This window comes from Rosa rugosa, chromosome 2 (assembly GCF_958449725.1).
Source record: "Rosa rugosa chromosome 2, drRosRugo1.1, whole genome shotgun sequence".
Taxonomy (NCBI): domain Eukaryota; kingdom Viridiplantae; phylum Streptophyta; class Magnoliopsida; order Rosales; family Rosaceae; genus Rosa; species Rosa rugosa.
In genome coordinates this window covers 32,879,907-32,907,383 of record NC_084821.1, presented here as the reverse complement: position 1 = coordinate 32,907,383, position 27,477 = coordinate 32,879,907, and the positions used below count along the sequence as shown (strand labels likewise).

Here is a 27,477-nt window from a genome sequence, read left to right as displayed (position 1 = left end):
GAATGAAGCAGACTCGGTGACTGCCAAGAGCAACTATTTTTGCAAACATAATGATAATCAAGCTCAATATGCTTAGTTCTAGCATAAAACACAGGATTGGACGCCATGTAGGTAGCACTAAGATTATCACAATGCAATAAGATGGGGAACTGAATGCGAGCACCAAGTTCATAGAGAAGATAACCTAACCAAGTAGTTTCAGCGTAGGCATGAGCAAGAGAACGGTACTCCGACTCGGCACTCGAGTGGGCAATCGTGGGCTGCTTCTTGGAGCACCAAGAGATCAAATTGGAACCAAGATACACAAGATAACCCGACGACCGGCGGGAGTGAGGACAGCCCACCCAATCCGCATCAGAGTAGGCGGAGAGGTGGACTGGCTGATGCTGAGGAGCAAAGGATAAACGATGACCAAGTGTTCCTTTGACATAGCGAAGAATGTGCTTCACAGCAACAAGATGAGGAAGACGAGGTTGACTCATAAACTGAGAAACCGAGTTGACCGCAAAAGCTATATCCGGACGTGTAATCGTGAGGTACTGTAAGGCACCGATGAGTTTCCGGAATTCTGTGGGATTAGCAAGTAACGCACCATCAGTGGCAGTGAGCGGATCTTTGGCAGACATAGGGGTACTCATCGGCTTGGTAAGCAACATATCATGTTTAGAAAGGAGATCATGAGCATATTTGACCTGATTAAGGTGAAGCCCATGAGAAAAGGTGTGAACCTGCAGACCAAGAAAGTAGTGCAGTGGCCCCAAATCTTTGATGTCGAAACCACGGGCAAGAGTATCAATGAAGCTTTGAAGAAGGCAATTATTACTACCCGTGACCACAATGTCATCAACATACAACAAAAAATAAATAGTGTGTTGACCATGAGCAAATATGAATAAGGAAGAGTCTGCCAAACTTTGGGTAAACCCAACAGACAATAGAAAATATGTCATCCTCTGAAACCACGCTCGAGGAGCCTGTTTAAGGCCATAAAGTGCTTTGTTGAGTTTGCAGACATGAGTGGGCCGAGATTGGTCAATGAAACCAGGAGGTTGAGTCATGTAGACATCCTCCGTAAGAAAATCATGGAGAAAAGCATTCTTGAAATCTAATTGACGAAGAGACCAACCACGAGACACAGCTAGACTAATAACAGTACGTATGGTAGCAGGTTTGATAACAGGACTGAAGGTTTCATGAAAATCAATATAGTGCTGTTGGTGAAAACCTTTGACCACAAATCGAGCTTTAAAGGGTTCGATGGAGCCATCCGGATTCCACTTCACTCTGAAAACCCATTTGCAACCAACAATGTTCTGGGTGGGAGAAGAGGGAACCAAAGACCAAGTGTTGTTCTTCATCAGAGCATTGATTTCTTCAACCATAGCAGCAAGCCATTCAGCCTTCTTTGAAGCTTGAGAGTAACAAGTAGGCTCAACCGAGTCAACCATTGTCAGGAGAGCGCGAGGAATGGGATACCTGACTGTGCCATCACTTGGGATTCTGGGTTTTTGAGTACCATCCTGGAGGCACGTGACCATTACGTGTTTTGGAGGAGGATTGGTGTCAACCGACGCAGGAGGAGGTGGAGAATTGGACGGGAGAGACGGGTCGTCGGTGGGATTCGGATCTTGAGCAGGAGCAACAGAGGCCGTCGCTGCTGTGGTGGGGTGGATGGCAGGACCATCGCTGCCGGGAGGAGAGGCAACACGGAGCCACGGCGCAGGAACATCAGAGGTAGGTCGAGGTTGGCGACTGTGAGCCCCAGAAAATTTTGTTGAATTTTTTAAGGTAATTTTTCGCCAATAAGATTTTTTCGCCAAGTGATTTAAGTGAAGAAATTGACCTTGGAGATCAATTCGGTGTCGAGACTTCGATTTGGGCCTTATAATTTAAGTTTGGGCCAGAGTCCTTCGTTTTGGGCCCAGAAGGTTACAGGAGTTTAGTGAGGCGACAGTTTGTTGAATTTTCGAAGACGATAAATTGAGTTATAGCAAAGTCTTGGATTTTGGGCTTTTCCGAAATCGAGTTTTGGACTTAAGGCAAAGTCGAGAATTAAAAAAAAGGGTGTTGCCAACGAAAGACGAATAAAAGAAATGTTACGAGCCCAAAACCGAAAGCAGTAAGCTAGGAGAGTTCCGTAATTCGTCGCAAGGGCAAGATGGGTATTTCGCGCGCATTAGTATAAATGGGAAAGTGAGAAAACCCTAGCATCATTTTCTCCTCCCTCTCCTCTCTCGGCCGCATCACTCTCTCTCTCCCATCGATCTCCCTCTCTTCTTCTTCCCTCTACAACCATCGGAGAACATCATCTCCGGCCATCACCTCTTATCACCGCCACCACCCATCAATGCAGCAGCAAGATGCGACCCAAACCCAAGAGAAATCGAAGCCATGCATCGACCCCGACCTCTCTCTTCCGCTCTCTTTCTCTCTGCCACCACCGGAGACTCCAGCTCCGGCCACCATCGCATCACACCGCCTCCACCAGTCGACGCAACACCCAAACCCGACCATAACCCAAGCCTTACCGTCGGTATGCACCGCTGGCAGCCTCCATGAGCAACAACCCAAGGCTGCGACGCCACTGTTGCTCGACCCTCGCCGGTTTCCAGCCATCCCTTCACCACACTGCCACCGCCGATCCACTCAGCAAGCAGAGCGAAGAAAAACCCATAAACCCTCCGTCCGCCGACGGCTGACGACGCCGTTCGAGCATCACCGGAGTTCTCGGCTCTGCATGTCTTTGTTTTCCGACCTCCGGTCCAAATCGAGCGAAACCACCTCCAAGGATAGAATCAGCACTTCATAATCCTCCAAATCCCCTAGTTCTGACCTCCGATTCCGACCAGAGCCGCCGCACGCGCCGTTGCAGGCGCGTGGACCACCGTAGCTCCGCCGCTCACATTCGCTGAGCTTTCAGATCGTCTCTGTTAGGTAATTTGCGTCGCCCTATTCTCCGTTGAGGCCTCCAATTCGATTTAGATTGAAAACCCTAATTTGTGTTGTTTGATTTGGAATGTGAAGGACTTGAAATCTATGTTCGGGAGCTTTCAGAGGAAATGAGGTCTGTGAAGTTCGGGAATTTGGAGTTTTGGAAGGGAGGAGCTGATGGGTCAGCTAAGTTGATGTTGAGGAATGGTAAGAAACTTGAGACCTTGTTTTGGATATGGATTGGTTGAGAATGGATTGTTGATCTCGTTTTGTCTATTAGGGATCCGAAAGGTTAAAGGTGGTGGATTGCAGCAGCGACAAATTAGCTTCTAGTTTGAAAGAGAAGATTGATAAGGACTTGGTTTGGTGATCTTGAGATTGTTGTGGTTGAATTGAGCAAAATCATGAATTCATGGTGAATTGTGCATGTTGTAAGATGATTGGAAAATGGGATTGAATGGAGGTTGAATTGAAGTGACTTTTTATTTTGGGTTAAATGCTTAAACAGTTTGGTAATTGAGATTGGATCAATTTTACGACATAAACAAAATGTTGTGATTAATGTTAATTTTGACAAGCTGCTGGTAAAGAAAATGGTGGATTTCATATGATTAAGTTATTCTATTAAAGTTAATGAAACAAATACAATTAAAGTGACAGGACCCGCCCCGAATTTCACCCTGAAATCCGAAGTGGCCCTGAGGGGCCCACCTTAGAAGAAATTCTACCAAAAAATTTGTCAGAACTTCCCCTAAAAATGGACTACCCAAAACCTGTAGAAAAACATTTACACTTCTAAACCATCCATCCTTATTCTCCTGGAGCCACCCTGCTCCCCAATTCACAACATTCTCCAATTCCATTACACAATTCCCAACTTAATAACAATAATTCCACGGTTATCAGAGCAATTCTAAAACAAAAGGTATAATAGAAATAAAAGTAAAGAGGGTGAAGGATCGATAGATCCTACAATGCGGAAGCAGTGACAACTATGCCTCAGCTCCATGTACGCCTGACCTCAACTAATTTCGCCTGCAAACTGGACATTTGATACCGAAGGGCCCAGGGGAAAGTAATTTAAAACACGTTAGTGTGAGTGGACAAAAATAAATAATTAAGATGATTTAAATGAAGAAAACTTGAATACTTTCCCACTTATTTAAATTTATAAAACCCCGATGCATGCAACATTTATAAAACATATTTCTTTAAACTCAAAATCTCGTGAAAACATACCAGCCCCGTTGGTTAAGAGAAATCGGACTAGGCCTCGCTAGTCAAGTAATAATAGGATATGGGGAAGAGATATCACCATACGGGTAAAGGAGCCCCTTAGGCTCTACCTACCCTCGACTGCCACTCACACATAGATTGTGTAAGGAGGAGAACTAATAACCTCGACTACTACTCACGTGAGGAGGAGAATCCTCGACTGCCACTCACAAACACAAAGTAAGTGAGGAGGAGACACTAATCGAATGACCCGAGTATGGTGAGGAAAAACAATCGAAAACCAGTAAATCCATAAATTCATAAAGCTTCCCCAATATCTCACGAGAAAATAAGTATATTCCAATGACGTGGCCCCGCACGCCAAAATATTCTCAAATTCATAAACAAATAGGCGAGAAATAATAAATAAAACATAATCTCCATAGATCGAAACAAAACAAATTCCAAAATCATCATCAAGGCATTCCCAATGCCAAAACCGAAAGTCGATAAATAAAAAAAAAAAATATAACTCCATCGAAATCCCATTTCGAAAATCCTTTAAAAATCTCAAATCGACGAATAGAAATATAATTAAATAGTATAATTCTGAAAATCACCTCGGAAATAAATAATTCGTCAAATAATATTATAAATCATAACCAACTTCGTAAACAAAACATTATCGAAAGCAATTATATGAGATAAATCGAAAACAAATTCCGAAATCAATTCATATGCTCGAAAAGTAATATGATAATTAAATAAAGCATTAATTCGAGAAAATAAATGCATGCATCATTATTTAAAACAAAATTCCACTCACAGTACTATATAGGCGACCACGCATACGAGTTTCCTTCGTCGAGCAGTAACTCGGTATAGCGCCCTGTACACAATTATATTCCGTGAACAACAATTCGACAATTAAATACGATTCCAAAATCAATCCTCTTAAATCAACATCTCCATTTCCTTCAATTCAACCCAAACTTTACCACCAACACCATTTCATCAATTTACAAGTTCTAGCGCAGATTCGAGAGAAATCCGACAATCGGATTCTCATAAATTGATAACCGAAATTCTGAATTTCCAGGAATTTATAATCGATTCAAAACTTCCCTAATCGTCACCAAACTTCATATATAAGCTCTACAACATTTATAGGATTTGATAGGCTAAAAATTGAAATTAAAAAGCTGCCCTACGCGCCTCCACGCGCGACCTACAGTGGCGGCGCGTGGGGCCCACTGACCGGCGGCCACCAAATTTTGGCAGCAACAACTATTCAACACGCCCAACATTTTTCTCAACTGCAACACATTCCAATTTTACCTTTAAGTGCACGAATTCAGCCAGTGAAAAAATCCCAGAAAACTCCAAACCCTAGAATCGGGTTTTCCTTGATTCTCCTCTACGCTGCAAATCGGAGTCAATGGCCTTAAGGGAAATGATCACTGGCTCGGGGCGCCTCTACTGACCCAATTTGGTGGTCGGAAACAGCCGGAAATGGCGGAATCGCCGGAAAAGCTCAAACTACCCCCGTGAGGTTCCTTGCTTCGATTCGGGGTTTTCTAGCCAAATCGCCGAAACCCAAGGGCACTAGCGTGGAGAGGAGGAAGAGGCTATCACGTGGTGACCGGTTGCTCACCGGTTGATGGCCGGACGGCTGTGAATCAAGAGGAAGAAGAAGAAAGCCGAAAGGGGAAAGAGGGAGAACTCGGGGGAGAGGAGAGAGAACGGTGGGTTTCCGGTTTTGGAAACTGCCACAGTAAAAATCTCATATTTATAACCAATTTACTATAAACAGTAACTTCCGTATTTCACTAATAACTTCCGCATACGACCTCCGATTTTTACGTACCACATATGCACGCGCTCGGTTTAACGTGCTCTACAACTTTCATGAAGGAAATTTTCTCAAATTTTGACCCGAACAAAAAGTTAACTTTTAGGGCCACTAAAAAGTATTAAAACAAAGTAAAAAGTGAAAGTAATTGCCGTTTACCAATGACTAGTAAACAGGTAAATTTAGGTTTGGGACGTAACAGTAATTAAAGTATTCTCTTAGTTATCATATCCCGGAATGAATATAGTAAATAAAATCATTCGGGAATGGTAAGTTATCCTTTGTTTTCCTTATCGAAAGAATGCTAATTAAACAAAGAAAGGTTAAATGAGTTGATCCAAACTATGCTTAATGGACACAAGTGTTAAGTTTGATCACCATATCCTAAATGATTCAAATGCTACATCATTTGGATTATTTGGGAATGGATAATAGGTTTTAACGACTAAAGGAAAATTCGATGGACTTCAAGGAAATTAAATAAATGCTTTGGTTGCTCGGTTAATTGAGTTATAGTGTAGTCAATGTACTCATTGATTTAATTTTATCTCAAAGGACTCGAGCGTGTGCACATGGATTTGGACAAATGATCGAAAGTCGGGAACGAACCCGAATGTGGACGAGCACTCCATATCCAGGTAGGGTGAGCTGTCCCTTCTTTGTTAGAGGCTTTTCTGTGTGTGGAATGCACTAGTAAAATAGTATGTTGCCTGTAAATATGTTTTTGGTTGTTCATTAGTCGATGCCTCGTGATATCTGTGTTTCCATAACTGATATTTACTGATTACGAAAATCGAGGCTAGACTTGTATGTTGAGATACTGTACCCCATTGTATGTTTGTACTTGTGACCTGAAAGTGAATGCGACCTAGACGCGTAGATTCCTAGGGATCCCATGGTGTCGATAACCGTGAACCTCCGGAGGGGGCCGTGCTCCTATGTTTGTCGAGGAAGGGTGAGTACAGAAAATGAACCAGTCATAGGAGACTCAGGGCCAGGAAATGGACACTTTCGCTACTTGTAGTCACAAGGACTACAGAGTAGTTGGCCGGTTCTCGAAGGATGACGAACATGGTCGGTCACCGATTTATTTGAGTTTAGCCGGCAGGTAAGTATCTCGGAGCTCCAAATCGTGTGAAGCATACTGCATATGCTTTATAAAAGACATAAATGTTTGTGGTTGTCTCTTTTTAAAGTATTTTCGATAAACGTGCACAATATTATGTAGTAAATATTTTCAAGTATATTATTTTTCAAACCTAGCATGGTTGGGTCGGCCCCTACTGGGCATGCGAGGACGAAAGCTCACCCTTACAATAGTGTGCAGGTTTGAGCATGTGGTCGGGGAGCGTACAGGGGAGGCACATGGCTCGGCTTGGCGTATTCTTCTTTGACTTTATTAAAAGAAGGTTTTGACCCCTTATCGGATTTTGAAGTCACTTATTTATTTACTTTTTATTTGTTTTCTACTCGCTTATTTACCAAATTTCGGGAGACCCGTAACCCTGGGGCGCGTCTCCCATACTTTTATTTATTTAGTGATTTGTTATTTTCCAAATTGGGCTCCTATTGTAAGCCCAAATCCTTTAGCCCACTTTAAACTCCGCTTTTGAAAATATGTTGTTCGGTTGCTAGAACGATTTGTCCAAGAAAATGTTTTGTAAACCAACAACCTGAACCCAAAAGGCCTTGCGATTTCGGGTTGATGAGTTACCGGGATGTCATTCGTGACATGTCGGTTTCTCATTGGCTCTGGGTCGCAGCGCTGGGGGACCCCTCTCCCGGGTCACCACAGTGACGGTATGTGATAATCGGTGGAGAGGACGAAGGAATGGGTGGAGGAGGCGCGACCAAGTCTGAGGCTGGTGATGTCGAAGAATGATGTTGAATAGATGGGTCTGGCTGAGAGCTTGGGCCGTTGAGCAAGTGGGTCTCTGGGATGAGAACCGGGCTGCTTAATTGAGTGAACTCTAATGAGTTTGAGTCTTGAACTGACGAGTCCTGCAACTTTTTGTAAGGAAAACTAGTTTCATCAAATAAAACATGCCTAGAAACGTAGGCACGACCAGTTGTTGGGTCTAGACACCGATAACCTAAGAAAACACACTCAAGACTACGACTAGAGAGTTTATTTGAGACATAAGGACCGAGATGAGGGAAACAAGAACAACCAAAGACGCGAAGAGACGAACAAGATGGCGGAGTACCATAGAGACGATTATGTGGTGTATCCCAATCAAGGACAGGTGTAGGAAGAAGATTAATAAGATAAACGGATGTTAAGACGGCCTCAACCCAAAGATTATGTGGAGAACCCGAAGTAAGAAGAAGAGCGCGAGCCATGGTGGCAATGTGGCGGTGTTTAAGCTCGGCAAGGCCATTTTGTTGTGGGGTATGAGGACAAGAAAACCTCTGTTGGATTCCCAAGGAGTTACAATAGTGGGAGAAAGCATGATTGATATATTCAGTACCATTATCACTTTGGAGAATTTGGATGGAGTTGTGGAAGATATTTTGGATCATAGCGACAAAGGTTTGAAAATGAGTAAGAACTTCATTTTTGCGGCGCATGGGATAAATCCAAGTATACCGAGAAAATTCATCAGTAAAGAGCACATAATATTTGGAACCACTGACAGAAGAAGTAGAAGAAGACCAAACATCACTATGAATTATGTGAAATAGAGTAGTTGCAGATGCATTATTAGATTGAAAAGGCAACTGATGAGATTTGCTTAACGCACAATCGTTACAAAATGACCGAAAAGATAATTTAGAACCAATAGACGATCCTAAACGAGCTAAAACATTTGACGAAGGGTGGCCCAAACAGTTGTGCCAGACGGTGGAGTGAGTGGATGCAAGAGCATGGGGAGTAGGAGATACACGGGATAGATTTAAGGGATAGAGACCATCTTTACGGGGCCCTGAAACAAGAGACGACCAGTAAGTAAGCAATAGAGTTGATAAAAATCAGGAGCGAAAAGGAAAAAGACACGATTATCTTTCGTGAATCGAGCAACGGACAAGAGATTTTTACGAATAGATGGAAGACGAAAGACGTCATATAAAGAGAATTGAGAAGAGCCTAAGGATAAAGGAAGGGTACCAGTATGAGAAATGGACATTGAATCCCCATTACCCATATACACATTATGCGGGCCACCATAAGGTTGAGAGTTATTGAGAGGCATAGCAGTCATGTGATGAGTAGCACCCGTATCCGGATACCAAGTGGGATCAACAGCAAAATGGGCGCTAGCAAAAGGTGCACTAGTAGATGGCCCAGGAAATCGATGGGGACATTGATGCAGCCCATGTTGATTGGTATGGCAATTGGGACACCAAGTGGGAGCTGGGCCGAGAAGCCCATTAGGTGGGGAAGGGCGCATAGCCCAAGCAGGAGAAGTAAATAGCCCAAGAGATCGAGGGCGCATGCATCTGTTGCGCAGGAAAAGGGACCGCAACCTGTGAGCCCCGGAAAAGTGTGTCGAGCTTAGTAGAGATAGTTCGAGAAATTGTTTAACGATCTTAATAATTATCCACGTGCTCAAGAGAATTTTCAGAAATTTTCAAAATGTGAAATCCTCGATTTAGGAGGTGGATAATAAAGTACACGACACGACGAGTTCGTGGAAATTTTCGGGGAATTTTCCGGATACTCGAGCTATTTATAGCGATTTTCCGAAGTTGTGGGATTTTAGAAAATAATTTAAAGAAATAGAATTTTCTACGGTGCGATCTGGACCATTGATCAAACACCGCTTCATCCTAGCCCTTGATTTCAATTGAGGTTGGGGTGTTTATATTCCTTGATCTGATCAAGGATGGGGATTAGTTCCAGAAAACACGAGAGAGAGAGAGAGAGAGCTGGGAGCTCTGACCCGGACGCCACCGACCCGAGAAGGAGACCCGGCCGCCGCGCCACCGTCCGGCCACCGATCGCTGACGGACGACCACCATCTGCTTCATCTCCGCGTCGCCTACCTCCCTACATCCTCAGATCGTCCATGCACCAACGGTGAACGGAGCAACAACGACAGGAAGCCCCGAACTTTCTCCGGCCACCTCTGCAACTTCCGGCGACCGATTAAGCTTCATTTGCCACGGCTTCACCGTGTTCTTCGATACCGGTGACGTTTCGGTCACTTCTGGGCTTAGTTTCCATCTCGAGTTCACCTGTAGACGAGGAATTAAGAGGCTTGCTGGGTTGTTGGCATCAAAATCTTGAACTCACTAACGTTCCAGTTCCGGCAAGAGGTTCTGTAAACCCGAGCTTGATCAACGTAGAGTTTCGAAGGTATAATTTCAAACCTTGAATGAAAAGGTTGTTCTTGTGACGAATACGAACTTGTGGGCTGAAGGGTTTTTGAATTATTTCCGTCTTGGTATTTTGGTTAACTGTTGCCGGTTGGTTTTGGTTGAATTGTGTAGTTTTGGTGGTTTGACAATATGTTGGAACTGGGAGGACAGATTGGATGAGTTGTGGTGTTTTGAATTGAATGAATTGTTGTGCTGTGGTTGAGATTGAGATATCCTGGTTATAAGTTTGAATGCATAGGCAGAATGGGTTGTCGTGTATTTGATTTGAATGGACTTTGATGATCAAGTTTATGTTTTGTTTGCATTGCCTTGGCTGTTGGTTGAATGATATTGTTGATGCATTTTTATTCACTAGTATTTGGGTTTAGTGTTGAAGTGAAATTATGGTGAAAGTGGCCTAAAGTGATGTATGGGTGTCCTTAGTAATTCCGTCGAATTACTATGCGACACAATCGTTAAGTAAAGAAAAAAAAATCAATATATATTGGGTGGCCCTAGTAAATCGGGTGCACTTAATATATATTTGGTCGATATCGTAAACTTCAAGTGAATGTTCGGTATTTTGGGTTACTTATCGAACCTGTTGCAATTGCTCAAATGTGGTCAAATTGGTCAACTCCTGGTCAATGAGATATTAACGATCGAAATGTCGGAACTTAGGACTCCAGTTACCCGAAGAACAGAAGGTTCGCGACACTCAGAGTACGTGGGAGGAAGCATTGGAATCCAGGTAGGGATTCAGGACTCTCCTCGGTCAGTGGTTTTCTTATATTTTATTTTATTAAAGTGATGCATGTTAAGTGGTATGGTTTGGTTATGTTAAAATGCAACGCATACTAACCAAATCGTGAGAAATGTGATGGCTTGAGAGCGAAAGGGGCACTGACTTCCTTGGGTTCGATTCCCTAAACCTCTGGAGGGTTAGCTATGTCGGTCGTCCGAGTATCCGCAATCACGGACTCGGTACGTGTGTGTAGCTAGGTAGTGGACGCTCTCGCTACGCTTACCTGGTGATAAATTAATTTGAGGTAAGGTCGTGTAGTGGGTCTATGGGACCGGCCATCAGTGTGGATGCAGATACTGTGCACTAGTGACGGGACAATGACGGACGGAGCTGGGTGTGTAGAACAAGTTTGGTAAACCGTTTTCTGTACTTTATTCTAATATCTATTTCTCGAATTTTGTATCTCGGAACTCGAGTGAAACTATTCTTGTGGCGAACTTAGTTAATGTCTTATTCCTTGAAGTTTGTACCTCATGAGCGAGCGTTCATTTCAAGTCTAGACGAACAAATTGAATTTAGCGATTCACGGATTTTCACCTCAAAAATATTGGTAGCTTCCGCTGTGTTTTGCGAAAAGTTTTTTCAAACAAATTGCCTAGCGGTTCTCTAGAATGTAAATCGAGCGTTCGGTTTATGTTTTAGAGACTCGCGGCACTGTGACATACTTAAGCTGGTGAGGTGCAGCTTGGGGCGTTACACAACCTGAGATTGACGACCACAGTTGGAGCGGCCAGTGTTGGAGCGATCGCTTCTGGGAAAATTTCTGCCGATGTTGGAGCGATTGTCACGACGGGAGGGAACTGGGCCTTGATGATAGAGAGCAGCGACCGGAGTGGAAACAGAGGAGCGAGATTGAGAAGCTTCAAAGGACAGAATCCGGGCACGCAGCTCCGTAAAGTCTGGGAGAGGTGATTTCTGAGTGAGAGCAGTTCGAAGCATGAGATAATCAGGACTAAGGCCATGGAGGGTGGCAAGTACCAAGTCTTCAGCCGGAACGGGTTTGTTGATGGAGGACAAGGAATCTACAATAGACTTGGCTTGGCGGAGGTAGTCATCCACGAATTGATTTCCTTTTTGAAGATCTAGCAGCTTGAGACTGGCAGCGCTAGCCGCAGAACGCTGGGAGAAGTGTCGGGAAAGGCAATCCCAGATGTCTTTGGCAGTGTCAAATCCTATGGTAAGTTGGGCAATGTTTTCAGTTAAGGTGGTGGTGAGAGTACTAACAATGAGCTGATCTTGTTGGAACCATGTAGCATATGCAGGGTTCGTGATTCGAGTAGCTGGAGTGGACATGATGGTGGGTTCAGGTGATGGTTTGGAGCCATTAATATAGCCTCAAAGATTATTGCCATGAAGGTACGGTTTGATCTGCCGAAGCCAAACTAAGTAGTTGGATTCTGTAAGTTTGATGAAATTGGAGGTGTTTGGTGAAGGATTGGAGGAAGAGTTGATGGAAGCCATGGAAAAGAAGGACAGACGAAAGAGGATCAATAAGGTGAGAACCTAAGGCCTTCTCCAACCCATGGGGGGAAAAGGCTAAAGGGCCAAAAAATAACCCAAATGGTGTCCAACCCATGAGGGAGAGGGCTAAAGGGCCAAAGGGCAACCCAAAGGGGCAAAAATAGCCCTTTGGTTAGCCTTTTAGCCCTATAAAGAAATGGATCAGAAAGCTACAATGGCCCACGTTTAGGGTCAGCTTGACCAATGCATGACGTCAGCATCTGGTCGTTGCTGACGTCATGTAGCCGTTGGGTTTTTTTATATTTATTTTTACATATGGTTTAAAAAAATTTACACTATAAATACATATCACCTCAAGCTTATTATTCACATCATCCTTCTACTACCATGTGTCATATTTTCAATATTTATTTTATTCATGACCTATGCCACATATATGAAATCGTATAAGAAACTACAACATTGCTTGTGAAGCAACACATGGAATTTGAAAAGTACAATCGGAAAAATATTTTTTATCATAAAAATGATTTCAATTACTATAAGTAAGAATCTGATAAAAAAATAAGAATATATATATATATAACACATTCAAATGTTTAAAATATATTTTAGAGCTATAATTTAGTTTTAACGGATTGGAGACGGTTGATGTCACATCGATGAATAGTAAAAAATTTAAGGCTAAAATTTAGCCCCAAGGCTATTTTTAGCCCTTTCGATTGGAGATGGCCTAAACTACTGATACCATGTAGAAAGTGTTTTTTCATTGAGTTTGATGTTTACAATTGTACACATATATAGCAGAAATAAACTGCTGTTACAATAAATAGAATTAGAAAAAAAGCGACCTAGTGCTCTGCTAGGGTTATCGTTGGCCTCCTCCATCGACAAAATTCTCAAACCTTCCAGACCTCTTTGGTCATGGCCATTGCTAGCCTTGTGGCTACCTCTCTATTTCTTCTTGCTGTTTTCGATCTGGCACTAGGTGTTCTGATTACACGCATTTTTATGCATGTAATTGTATCTAAAACACTATAAATAAGTTAATCCTCAAGTCAATTTTTATGTAATTAATTCACTTTTATTTATTGTGTAGGAAATAAGCGGAATTGCGGAAATCAAGGGAAAATTGTGGAAAATTGGAGCAAATTGGAGTTTCCGACAAAATGACGAAATAGTCAATGCGGATCAACCATGGTCAATGCCAATCAAGGGAACGGAATCTAATTGCCTCCGATAGTATTTGCGGAAATGAATTGAGAAGAAAGAAGAAAGAAGAAGGAAGAAAGAAGAAAAGAAAAAAAAAAGACAAGGAAAAAAAATGATAATAGCAATAATGACCTTGCTGACGTCATGCATCAGAATCCATCCACCCCCCCCCCCCCCCCCGGTGCATGTCCTTCACCATTTCTTCCCCTTTCTCTTTATTTTTATTTTATTTTTTTATCTTCTTCCTTTCTTCCTATCACTAGCTGCCACGTGTCCTATATTCTATCTTCTTCTCCTTCCAGCCTTCCACCACCGAGAACCATATATATATATCAATTCTAATTATACCTCATATCCATCAACCCTACAGCAGCTACAGAGCCGCAACACACTACCTTTTCTATTCTTCTTCACCTCCTGCCGCACTCCCCACCATCACCCTTCTCTCTCTCTTCTTCTCCAACACACCCAAAACCACCCCTCCACACCATTTCTTCTCCTCACTAAGAACCTCCTCATCAAGATCTACCATCACCTCACCAAGATCCATTTTCCTCCTCACCAAGATTCACCTCACCAAAATTCCATCAAATCTTCATCAATTTCTCAAAGGGATTTCAAGGAGCTTCAAGGGATCTCATCTACATCAAGACTTGAGATTGGGTATAGTGGGAAGCCATAAATCAAGGCTTGTCATAATTGCTCCATAGCAATTTGTGACTTGTTCTTGTTACTTTCCACTCCTCTTTACCTTTACCTCTTTAATTGATGAATAAAATGTGGATGGGTTGTGAGTAGTCTATTTAGGAAGCTAGGGTTTGAGCCCTAGCATGGATTTAATGTAATAAATATGTTTTGATTTAATGGTTTTTAATTTCGTGTTTGGCATATATTCTATTCTATAATATTTGGTTTAGATGCATGCTTAGGAGCTTGATTAACTCTTGAATGTGTAGATGAGCATATCTAGAACAAATTAGGGGACCTAATCACTTCTCTAATTTATGGCTAGGACACTTGTTTAGAACATGGTTAGTTACAATACCAATTTCGATTGCCGTATTGGCTAGCTTGGGAACCTTGATTCTAGGACTCTTCGCCTTTTGGTGCAACTCGAGGCCCTAACAAGGCTCTAGATTGTCCCAATTGAGTTTCTACGACCCTTGATCCGGAGTAGGAATACCATTTAAGGAATCTAATGACCCATGAGCCTTGAAAAGCCTTGGGTGCGGTTCTTGATACCATTATGAATTGAATGACCATTGTCGGAATATATTTATGCATTAAATTTGGCTAGGAGGATACCCTAGTGACCTAATTTCCATTTCTTGATAAGTTTCTATTATCTTTATCTTTAGTTGCAATATTAATTTTCAATTGTCAATTTTCTTTTTCACAATTAAAAAAATCAAATTTTGCAAACCACTTTCATTGTCCATACCATTTGGTTGTGAGCTTCCGCATTTATTTGTGGTTCTCTTGACCAATTTTAGGCTTGGTTGTCCGAGCCGAGCATGTAAATAGTTTGGTGCTATTTTTAGGTTTTGTTTGTTAAATTGTTGGTGACTTAGTAATCGGCATAACCAAGGATTGTAGTTAGCTTTTCAATCCCCGTGGTACGATAATTTCGGGTTCAAATATTTCCCACTTCTTTGATGACCGTGCCCTTATTGCGCGTAAGTTGCATTTAAGCACACAAATCATGTTCCGCCTTGGATGGGGATGTCTGGGGGTGCTGGTTGGGCTATGGCTGATCTGAAGCCGAGCTCCAAGGGAGTGGAGCTATGTTGGTTTACGGCGGATCGGCGAGTCTGGATCGTGGATCGTGGTCGACCGGTTGGCATCGGTTTGGATCTTGGATCGCGGCCGCCTTGGTGTGGGTTCCCTGGGGTTGCTGTTTGGGATGGTAGGTTTGATGTTTGGGTGGCTGATCTGAGGCCGTGCTCTGATGGTGTGGTTCTGGGAGGGTTTGTATTAGATCGGCGCGACTGGGTTGTGGATCGGGATCGTCTGACTTCCGACGGTGGTAGGGAGCCTGGAGTGATGGGTTGGAGGCAGCAGTCGCAGCACTGGTGTCCCCTTCTTGTTACCGTGTTGGGCGACAACGAAGTTGGCTGCACTGGTGGCTATGGTATTCAGGTTTCCTGATCTCAGTAGTAGCGTCGTGATAACGATGGGGAGCATGGAGGCAAGACCAGCGATGGTTTGTGGCGGACTGGTGGTGCGGCTTGTGATGTCGGCGTTGCTATAGGGGATGCGGGCCTTGGTTTGGATTCGACATCTGGTGGTGATGACTGGGGCGAGGTGGCTATTGATGACGGTATCGGAAATGGCTGCATGGACGGGCAAGATGGATGTGGAGGTGGTGGTTGGTGCTGCGGCAACGCCGTTGTCTCCATTGCTCCACTCAAACTGTGGATGGACTGGGCCCCTTGGGCCTTGGAATGCTTTGTGGGCTTTTTTCTTGGGCTCACTGGATTAGGGAGTGGGAATCCACCTTTGTTGTGGGTTAGAATGGAATGGGTCTTTATGACCCATAGTATTGTTTAATTTTGTTTGGGTCGCAAAAACCAGTGCCTTAGTTGTTTCCCTTTTATGTCTGCTTAGAGGTTTCTTGGTTTTTGTTAAAATAATGGTGCGTGGATTTCCTAAAAGGTGGGTGTACTCGGGATTTTTTGGGATTTTATTCTTCTAGAATAGGGTTTCTTGAGGTTCTAATGAACGATTGCTTTCTGTCGACCCCATAGGGGTGTTTCGTTTTTGTACTGCTTGCTGAATCTAATGAAAGGGCTGACCTATTTTCTCTCAAAAAAAAAAAAACTGATGTTACAATGCAGACATTAAAATATATGTACAGCTAGAATAAAACTGATAAGCAATTATAGCTCAGTATCAAAACAGCCTATGAACAAATCAATAGAGAAGAATTAGATGACTTGATTTCAGGAGAAGATTTTGTCTCTCTAACATCAACATTCTCAAAACGATAGCTTTAATTTTAACATTGTTCTGTTTTTGAATTTTGTGCTCAATGATATGTGTATTATTCGGAATGTTCATTCAAATTAAAGAAGGTGAGAACGAGTAATAGTGTTTGTACCTTGTTCAACTAAGTCATCTTATAGTGTAGTACACAGAAGAAGGCATAAGTTTAACTCCAAGTTAAGATTAATAATGTCACACTCGAGCTCCGGTCATTCTCTGTACAGCTGTACTGCACCATAAGATGACTTGGTTAGTTGGCTGGAGTTAATTCAATGATATCTTTTCTTGACTTAAATCAAAGTGTTGAGTGGTCTGCATCAGAAAAAGATTTTGACGTTTGTTAGGCATTTTTCATTACTTCTTAATTTGGTACTGGTACTGCAATATTGTTTTGGTTGAATGAGAGGAAGTTGGGATATTCTATTGATCAGAAGAGCTTGGAGGCCACTCTGAAGTCTTCTAGTAATTAATTGAACACCCTCAAGTTTTCATACAGTGCATTAGAAATGAAATATCTTGATATTATGATAATTCATTAGATCCTAAAACCATTCAGTCCTTGATATCTGTAGCTGCTATGTGCAAGAAAGTTGTTCTTTTGAGAACCTGTACTATGTAAAAATAAGACACAGTGGACTTCATAAGGGGAATGCTGCTCTAAGTTCTTACTATATCAAATTGGAGTGTAATTTGATCTTGTATAGTTGTATCAAATATTAATCATGTCATATATGTAGGCGAGGAGGAGTATGGTACTGGTCCAAGATTTTTGATACATTAATGCTGCGGCCTTGGTAATGGACACTATTCCTGGAGATCAACTTGCCACCTCTAATGTTCAACCAACAAAAGGTAGACTCTTAGTTTTGGACAACGAGGTAGAGTCTCTTCTTCAGATGATCTTAGTTTTAGATAACATTTAAGTATCTTAGCAGATGTTATATGAAATTGTTGTGGAAATATCCGTAGTATTTTACTGAGTTTCGCAGAAATCTAGGTGATCTAGAGGTGGGGGAGCTCATAGAATTGGCTGCCTTGTAAATTGTAAGCTGTTTCCTACTGGGAAGATAGAAGAGAAGAGTATGGAAGTTGGAGGCTCTGGGGTCTTCTCTAGCAAATAATGGACAACCCTTTTCTATCTCTTTTGCTCTCATAGTAAAGTGTTACCTTGAATTATAGCTCAGGGAAGGTTGAATACTTGTGGCCTAAACCCTAGACCTTCTTGGTACCTCTCTTTTTTAGTCAACGTACTGAACTTCATTCGCCTTTTGTGGAATCTTAGTTCATGAAGTAGCAGGGATTTTGGTTCTAGAACCAGCTCTGCTATTTTTTGGTCAGAAGAATCAGCTCTTCTCAATTCTCCGGAGAACCTTGCCATGTACTTCTGGGACGCTTCACAATTTTCTGGAGAACACTTAAATCACTGAAGGTAAACTTTACCGCTTTGTTTTCGAAAATTAATTTCACGGTACTAAGACTATTTTTTCTTAGTTATAAGTAGCATGTGAAGCAATAATTACATTTCATAAACTTGAAGAATTAAACATAACTATTATTCTAGTTCCTTGTAGAATATGTGAATTGTGAAAGTCTAGTTGGATATCACATTGTAAATCCAAGTCTTATTCAATACCATCTATATAAATAGGATGGTAGAAGCACCTCAACCTAATTGCTTTCTTCGTTGGGGAACTCCAACCTGACAGCCACCCATTTGTCATCACTGATGGGCAGCGCAGTTATGCACTTGGGGAATGCAATATCTGGAAAATGTGTGTAGACTCTAAACCTGTTGCACAGCAAGTAACTTTTCAATCCCGTTAATTTCCCTTCATTTTTATCCGCAATTGAGATTGCCGAAAGATCAGTATGCATAAATGCTGGAGAGGAAGGGTATTCTTTAGTTGAAGAGAGCACTGGTTCCAAGCATGAGGAAGGCTTTCCAGTTTTATTCATATTATCGATTTCCAGTACCATTGCATCAGGTGCATTACAGTACACAGCTTTGAGATTGATGTTGTCTGATACATTGTCTGACTCTTTAACTTCATCGATCTCTGCATGAAATATGTAAAAGCGCTTTGGTTAAACAACACGAAAATGTTTTTAAATGCATAAGAATCTGTAGGAGGATTTTGAATATTGTGCTAGGTATCAGAGGAATATTCCACCTTTAGTTTCTAAAGCACATTCCTTATTCTTGGTAGTAGGAGAAGAAACCAAATCTTGTTCAGAAACAACATTCATTCTCCAGTTAGTGCTTTGAGTGGTTTTGAGAGCACCTGCACAGAAATTAACCTTATTACTGTCAATGTGCGACACACATTCTGCCAGGAAAATGTGCATTATTAGAAGCAATCAAGCATGCACATGACTCCAACTTAGATAAACAGATTGGCACTGCAACAATGTGTAGCACAATAAAGATAGGAACATTAGATACCCAGAAGATAAAATGGGTCAGATCTACTTCTTGCCAGTGCTCACAGTAAATGAAAACCATAACTAACTTACGCTCTTTTAAGGTGGTGTAAGCAACCTTCGCAGCACTCAACTCTGCCTGTTTTTTGGATTTCCCCACATGTCCGGAGAATTTCTCTCCTTCTACATCCACAGTGGAAGAGAATGTTGGCATGTGAGATGCACCCGAGTTCACAGTTGTATATGCTGGCATGGAAAAACCTTCTTTCTGAGCCAACTCCTGTAAGAGATTCTTGTAAAGACGACCAGGTTCGTCCTGTATATAGAATGGCAGAAAGAAATCAGAGGTTTCTTCGGCACAAGGTTCAACGGGTTAAATGAAATTATAGAAAATCACTGCATTGAACGAATATGATTGAGTAAACGCATTTAGAATAACAATTCACAAGAAATCATTTGCAAATTATCTGTTTTTTTCTTTTTCTTTTACTTGTCTTCTAATTCAAAGAATTACTTCCAATTCACAGTGCAAATGCAACATTTCACATCCATAATGTCATGTACATAACAAGACGAGCCACAAGATACTACTCTGTTTAGTAATGCAACCAATTAACAGAAACTGATATCATAATGACAGGAAGTAGGGCCGAGAACTTACATCCTGAAACCCGTCTGAGAATGAAATAGACATAGAAGCAGCATTCTCTGCCTTCTTTAAAGTACTAGTGTTGAACTCTGGGCTCTCCGAGGTGCTATGCTCATCCACTGTAACCGTACTAGCCTTAAACCCAACTTCAAGAACTAATAGAGGGTCCATTTACAAAAAATTAATACAGCAAAAATAGAAACCAGATGAGAAATCATACCCGGTGAAGAAGAAGAAGAAGGTGGAGAGGTGAAGTGAAGAAAAGCGACCATGGCAGCTTGGTTCTGGGCTTGTTTGAAAGATTTACAAGTAACTGGCGAGTCAAAGGAGTAGCCATTTACTGAGACACAAGCCTTGAAGCAAGGATTGTGATCCGGTCCATCTTTCATGGCAGTGTATCTTGGCAAACCCCACTTCTTTTCATGGCACAGCTCCTGCAGCTTACTCTTGTACATCATGTGTTCTTAATTTCTCTCTCTTTCTCTGCAATGGATGAAATCCCTTTTGGTTCATTCTCTAATTAACACAACATGAAATGCTTCCCGCATGTTTTATGATCATATATTGTCTGTGTTACTTTTCTTTCTTCCACGCTCTTCCGAGTGAAATGGTCAAGGCTAATCAGGTGATTTTGTTTGGTATGGAGCTAGTTTAGTGAGGTCCAGATATCACTCTTTCTGCATGTTAAAAGCATGAAGAAAATGCATTCTATTTGCATTTCTGACCAATCAAAAATACATGGTGGGTTTAAATTACATGTTCTAAATATAAGTTAATCTATTTAACTTTCGTCATCATAAATATGTTTCCGATCAAATTAGAGAAGGTGTTTTCATCATGGGTTCATAACTATATCATTAAGACTTCTCTTTGGCTGTCACTTCCATTTCCATGTCAAATCATTGATTCATCTCTGCGATTTAGCATATGATGGTCACAGCATTCAGGCCACTAAGAAACAATTGGTCATAAAAAGAAGCTAATTGCTTTTTACTCAAAACTTGATTCAATGATCTTACAATCTAGAATATAAAGATAAAGCAGAAGCATACTATAAAAGGGAAAAGTAGAGTGGGAGACGCTAAAAGCTAAGAAAGCATATACAAAGACTGCTACAAACGATGTCACCAACCTTAAGACTAAAAAACTGCCACTCTTTGACCATAGAATCTACTTTGCCAACATCTCCCGATTGTACTTGGCAGCAGCAACCATATTGCTGAGCGCAGGCCGTACTTCAGAGTACTTGCGTGTCTTGAGACCGCAGTCTGGGTTAACCCAGACATTGTTGTTTTCAAGGACCTTAACGATATTCTTAATCTTGTCACGAATTTCTTTGTCAGATGGGATCCTTGGTGAGTGAACATCATAAACACCAGGACCAATGCCAGAACCAAATTGTACTCCCTCAGGGAGGACTGATAGCAGCTTCTCATCTGATTTGGAGTTCTCAATCGTGATCACATCGGCATCCATGTCAATGATAGAGTGAATGATGTCATTGAAATTTGAGTAGCACATGTGGGTGTGTATCTGTCCAAAACAAGAATGTCGAGCATAATACTTTTAATTTTCTCATCAAGAAGGCCAATTCATATCATAATTCCAATATATTCAGTATTTCAGTTGCTGGAACTTATTTCTTTATTTTTCTTTTTCCTTATTGAACACATGTTTACCTAGTCAAGCACTAGAAACATAGCATTAAAATTAAAAATGTTCGAGCTTGTTGATTGACAGACACAAAATGAATGGTAGAGAAGGGGGGAAGGAACCTGCGTAGTGTCTTGAACAGTACAGTTAGTTATCCTGAAGGAGCGGACGGCCCAATCTAGATAGAAAGCCTGCTCAGCTTTCCTCAAAGGTAAACCTTCTCTTAGAGCAGGTTCATCAATTTGGATCACAGTAATACCAGCTTTCTCAAGATCCTGAACCTCATCCTTCATGGCCAAAGCAATCTGATAGCAGGTCTCAAATCTAAGAACAGGTGTATACTCATCATTGAAGAACACAAAAGAAAACAAATAAATACATAAATAAAAAATAATGGCCCCCAAAAAAGAAGATGCAGGACTAAACTAGTATGCTTCAACCAAAAAAAAGGAGTATGATTCCAATATTCTTACCGGGGTTGGTCGTTTCTCACGAAAGACCAGTTCATAATTGTAACTGGTCCGGTGAGCATTCCCTTCATCGGTTTCTTTGTCATACCCTGAGCCAGTGAAGACCAGAAAACTGTCATGGGTTTGGGTCGGCTCACATCACCATATATAATAGGTGGCTTGACATAACGGGAACCATAGGATTGGACCCACCCATTGGAAGTGAAGGCAAAACCAGATAATTGTTCTCCAAAATACTCAACCATGTCATTCCTCTGGGTTGGCAAGATACAGGAAAAATGTAATCAAACATCAAAAACCCTCTTTCGACAAGAAAAGCAAGGCCTACACATCAGCGAATAAGCATTCTACTAGTGAAACCTCACCTCGGGTTCTCCATGTACCAACACATCAATGTCCAGCTCTTCCTGGAGCTTGACAACTTTGTTAATTTCCTCCTTGATTGCATTGACATAATCTTCCAGCGAGAGTCTACAAAGATACAGAGAGCAATCTATTGTATACTGTAGATAAGAAAATCAACAAGGTACCAAAACTTTAAAAAAAAAAAAAAAAAAAAAAAGGATTCTCACTTCTTATCCTTGTACTCCCGGCGCACTCTTCTAATATCCGACGTCTGAGGGAAAGATCCAATGGTGGTTGTTGGAAGAATCGGAAGGTTCAGCTTCTTTCGCTGAGTATCCAGCCTGCCACCCACATCTGTGCCCCGACGCTGCTCAGAGCCATCCAGAGCAGCAGCCTAGGCAAGAAAACATGGACAATAACCCCCATAAGTGCCTAAAATGTAAGCCATGTTCAGTATGGAACATGTAAGCATAAAGACCTTAACACTTACAGCCTTCTGGACAGCCTCATTCGTCACCATTGGAGAGGATTTTCTTGAAGCATGAGCTGCAGCATTGGCAGAGAAAAGTGCCTGCAAATAAATAGGTAGTGAGCACCTGAAAGACTACACATAAGAAAAGATTCTAAAAGTACGAAAGCTTTGAAGAATTACCATAAAGTTTCACAACATAGAAGAATGCATCTAATATCATACCCCAAAAGAAAATATCAATCAAATAGGAGAACAAATAAAATGATTGGGCTCAATTTTATTTGCAGTTACTCACCAGCTGCTACACAAGCAATTAGCTTTAACTGAAAAACAAGAAAGTTCTTATTAACTACGGTTACAAATTCAATGTTCACAATGCCACTGGATCAAAGTAAACGACAACAGATGACAAGTGAAGAACAGAAGACTGCAAAAGAAAATGGTGTACATAGTGTTTGACACAAGAATTCATGCACATCTCAAACTAATACTGGTAAGGACACTGAAAAACTCCTTTAAAAAAATATAAAAGAAGAAAGACAAAATGACAAAAGCTGCATTGGTATGCAAAAGAACGACTATACCTGGACAAGAAATTTTCACACAGTTACATCAAGAAAACTGAAAACAAGACAGCAGAAGCAAGAAATACAGGCAAACCAAATAGGAGCTTAAAAGTTCAGCATTTTACAACATTGCAGCGTCACAATCAATCAAAACATTAGAGAATGAGAGGTCCCTAAGATCAGAAGTAAGCGATGCCCAAAGAGAAGACCACAATCAATCCTATCCCTGAAATCCTTAATTCACCTTGTCCATCCCCAACCTTCTCTTAAAATATCTCTGCTTTCTTCGACAATAAATTTGGCTTTCTTCCAACCCCAAAAACTGTGGTCTTCTTCCTTTTGCATCTCACCATCAAACCACCATCGCAACAGATTTAAGTCTTCAAGATTAATAAGAGAGGACTACTCTCAAATTGGTAGCCCACATCTTCCATATGAGCCCCAAACACCCCCCCCCCCCCCCCTCCTCCCCCTCCTCCACATACACACTCCATAATAACTAAATAAATAAAAAACAATATGAGGAAGATACCAAATTTGTATTTCAGCTGTGCGAGAAAAGGGGAGAATCACTACACTAACAAACAGTGGATTAAATGCTCATGCCAGAGGAGATGAAGATCACCAAGTTAACCTGTTCCTTCTGTATTCTGATGTCTGGACAGAAGATATGACATGCAATAAAATCATATGTGTTCAGTTCAAAAAGATCAAAACCAATATTGTTTTTTCCTTTGCTTGGGACTCTGAAAGCTCAGTGCTTCCAAGTTTGTTAATGCATGCATAACTGCACAATGTAACTTTCAATATTGAACTTGTTAAAAGGAATGTTCAGATATCTTAAGGATTGATGAAAATAGATTGCCATCAGAAAGTAAAAAAGTTCTCAATATTTAACAACCTTATCTTTTTTCTGGAGAATGTTTTTTATATTTTTGTAAAATATTTAACAATGTTATCTACATGCTGAGGTTTTATATTTAGTTTGTTTTGTCATTTGAGAAGAAAAAAACTTTTACTAACAAAACAAACAGTACATGATTAGAACAAGATGATGAGCTGAAAGCACAAAGCCATAACACAGCAGATGCAAGAAAATGCACCATTAACCCAAAAAATGGCAGACTTTAATATATAACTATAATTACATTTTGCATGATGCCTGAATAATAAAGAATAATGAAAAAAAAAAAAAAAAAACCTCATCTTTTTGTCCGGATAATGCATTAGCCAAGGCATTTACTTCATCAACTTTTTGGGCTGCAAATGCAAGCCATGATTTTATATCTTTATCTAACTTAGTCTCATTCACTAGATCAACTGCAGTGTGGAGAAGAGAGCAGGATGTAGAGACCACAATCTTATCTACAAAAAAAGAAGAAAAGGAATTAGATAGCAGTAGCACTACTTCCAGCAAGTTGATACATCCTTCACATAAAGGAATGCAATTATTAATCAAAACCTTTTCCAACAATGTCCTCAAGGTCCTGCAAGGTACCAACGGAAGATGCAAGATCATTGGCCCATATATTCCTTCCATCAACCACTCCAGCAAAGAGTTGTTTTCCAGAAGGGAATCCATCCTTAATCAATTCAAGGGTCTTTGCTCCACGAACCAGGTCAAACCCATAACCAGTAACACCCTTCAAAGAGGTGAGTGTCCTGTAGTTGTCAGCTGTAACATCAGCAAAGTATGTCTCAATCAGAACATTCAAACCAGATAAAGATGACTCTAGCTCTGAGTAGGCATGCGTAAATGCTTGCAATTGGTCGGCATCAAGATCCCATACAAGGGTGGGCTCATCAAACTGGACCCATTTAGCACCAGCTGCCTTCAGTTCAGCCACAACCTCCCTGCATGCTTTTATAATTAGTAGAGATGATTAAAACACAGCTAATACAAACAAATAAATGTTTCCAAAAATGTAAAGACTTTACTTGTAAACCGGAAGAATATAGCCAATTAGGGAGAGGGGGGAAAAACATTGTTCAATTCCTCTAGCTGGTTTCGATAGCAACAAGTACGACACAGGTCCTATAAGGACAGGTACGGTATCCACTCCAAGCTGCATGGTATAAAATACCAAATTTAATGAAATGCTACATCAACAATTCATACAAAGATAGGTCATCTAATTAAAAACCACAAAGGAACTCATTTACATCAAAAAATTGTTCTAATTCTGTATTAGCAAATTGTGAAACAAATTCAAAAAAAATGTTCATCTCCTTTCAATCATATGATATATGTACCCACAAAATCCATGGCATAAGAAATGAAAGTACTTAAAATGAGATACTATTCTCAGATTACAATGTCAAAATGATAAAGTAGGAGATCATCAAGTGTGAATTAACTCTTAAACAATCCCTCTATTTTACGACACATAGATTTCACGCAAATAAAATTGGATAAGTCCATCTTAATTTTCTGAAACAACTATTCCAACAGTCTTTTAAAGTTTTCAAACTGATAAGCGGCCACTCAGCCATTTGAACTGATCAAATATCTGATGTTCACTATATCTGCTTTCTGCAGTTGCTTAACTAAATAGCAAATCACTAATACAAAAGAGGAAGGTGGATTGGTGTGGGAGAAAGAATTCCATTTTTGGTGGACAACTTGGATTTCTCAAAATATTAAACAGGTACTTGGAACAAAAGAGAACAATATCTCAAAATCTAGGAAAGCTTACAGCTTTGGCCTCTTTGAATTCATCCACTGCCTTGTGAGACGCATAAGAGAACCTCATATGAGGGCCTAGTTCAGGTACAATGTAATGGCTGCACAATAGGGCATGTCGTTGGTTACCCGTTACAAAAATTTGTCAAATAGAATCGAAATCCATTAGAAATTTTCACTTACTAGTTGGTGTCGAACCATTTGGTCATTTCCATAGCAGGAACATTGGCATTTCCCCTAGCCATGGAAAAGTAAGTCTCAAATCCAACCTCGTCGCGTTGCCAACCATATCTAGGGGGTACAGCCCCAAGCATGGCGGTGGTGTCTAGCATCTGATCATAGTATGAGAAGGAGTTACTTGGAATATACTTAATACCGGCGTCGGCCAGCTGCTTCCAAATGGATGACCTAATACCTGCAGCCACGGCCTGTAATTCGTCGGCACTAGTCTTTCCATCCCAGAATGATTCCAAAGCAAACTTGAGCTCTCTCTTGGGTCCTATGCGGGGATAACCAACAATGTGGGACTGGGATGCCATTGCTCTGTACCACCATTGTCGAAATTAGATAATAAATATTATAGAATTATATGTACACCCATTTACTTATGATGCTATCAAGTTCATCCAAGCAATAAAACTGAAACTACACAGAGATATAACAGTTACAGACCATCAGTTGCAGTTCATCATTGGACAAAGAGAATGAAGCAGATGAAAGAGTAGACAAGTGAGAAATGAGAACCCAGAAAAAAGAGAGAGAGTATTAATACCTGGTAGTGGGGCATCGGAAGGGGAGGAGGTTGAAGCGACGAAAAGAGGGTGTCCGGTTAACTGAGAAACAGAGAGAGCCGTAATAAGGCCGGAAACTAAGAGATGAAAGTTGGCTCATCTCTCTTTCAGTATCGATCACACTATCCCTTTTGCTTCGAATGGATTCGATTCACTGCCAACCTTCTTCTTTGTCTAAGCCAGTCATGGCGGCATGGCAACTTCAGCTTGTTTTTTTTTTTTTTTTTTTTTTATAAGAAAATACAAACTACAGTTAAATGCTCAGCCAAAAAAAAAAATCTACAGTTAAATGCAATCGCCTCTTAAACAACCATGTTCAAGATCAAGACGATAAAAAAGGATAGCTCTAGAAATACTAAGTGGGAGCCAAGGTTCCCAAACTTTTTCCCTGTTACAGTTTAATCCTAGATGTGCACAAGCGTCCACAGCAAAGTTTGCTTCCCTAAAAATGTATCTAAAAGTTATAATTCTCTATGAGAGTGAGTTGTTGTAATCTCGTCTTTCTTTTCTTATTTGTAGATTAATTAAGACTGACCTAAAAATGTCTAGCGATACTGAGGCCACCTCCAACTCAACAAACCAAAGTGCTAAGGCCTTCTCCAACCCAAGTGTTTAAAGTGCCAAAGGGCCAAAAAATAGCCCATGTGTTCTCCAACCCATGGTG

General features: G+C 41.0%; 2 protein-coding genes and 1 long non-coding RNA gene across 3 annotated transcripts; 1 reads left to right on the top strand and 2 right to left on the bottom strand.

Moving 5' to 3' along the window:
• Positions 1 to 2,234: 2,234 nt before the first annotated feature.
• Positions 2,235 to 3,462, top strand: LOC133728594 (uncharacterized). Its single transcript, XR_009855919.1, has 3 exons — positions 2,235 to 2,934; positions 3,025 to 3,138; positions 3,212 to 3,462. It is a non-coding gene; the product is annotated as an uncharacterized LOC133728594 (long non-coding RNA).
• Positions 3,463 to 18,221: 14,759 nt separating this feature from the next.
• Positions 18,222 to 20,667, bottom strand: LOC133732060 (double-stranded RNA-binding protein 1-like). Its single transcript, XM_062159515.1, has 5 exons — positions 20,054 to 20,667; positions 19,846 to 19,952; positions 19,278 to 19,500; positions 18,935 to 19,045; positions 18,222 to 18,820 (listed from the first exon to the last, which is right to left on the bottom strand). Exons 1-5 carry the CDS (start codon positions 20,289 to 20,291, stop codon positions 18,432 to 18,434), a joined length of 1,068 nt encoding a protein of 355 aa, XP_062015499.1. The 5' UTR covers positions 20,292 to 20,667; the 3' UTR covers positions 18,222 to 18,431.
• Positions 20,668 to 20,802: 135 nt separating this feature from the next.
• On the bottom strand, positions 20,803 to 27,136 carry LOC133732059 (5-methyltetrahydropteroyltriglutamate--homocysteine methyltransferase-like). Its single transcript, XM_062159514.1, has 12 exons — positions 26,795 to 27,136; positions 26,206 to 26,565; positions 26,036 to 26,123; positions 25,278 to 25,405; positions 24,802 to 25,193; positions 24,541 to 24,704; positions 22,792 to 22,872; positions 22,529 to 22,695; positions 22,322 to 22,427; positions 21,960 to 22,210; positions 21,609 to 21,810; positions 20,803 to 21,366 (listed from the first exon to the last, which is right to left on the bottom strand). The coding sequence occupies exons 1-12, from the start codon at positions 26,911 to 26,913 to the stop codon at positions 21,004 to 21,006; spliced, it is 2,421 nt and encodes an 806-aa protein (XP_062015498.1). The 5' UTR covers positions 26,914 to 27,136; the 3' UTR covers positions 20,803 to 21,003.
• Positions 27,137 to 27,477: the final 341 nt, after the last annotated feature.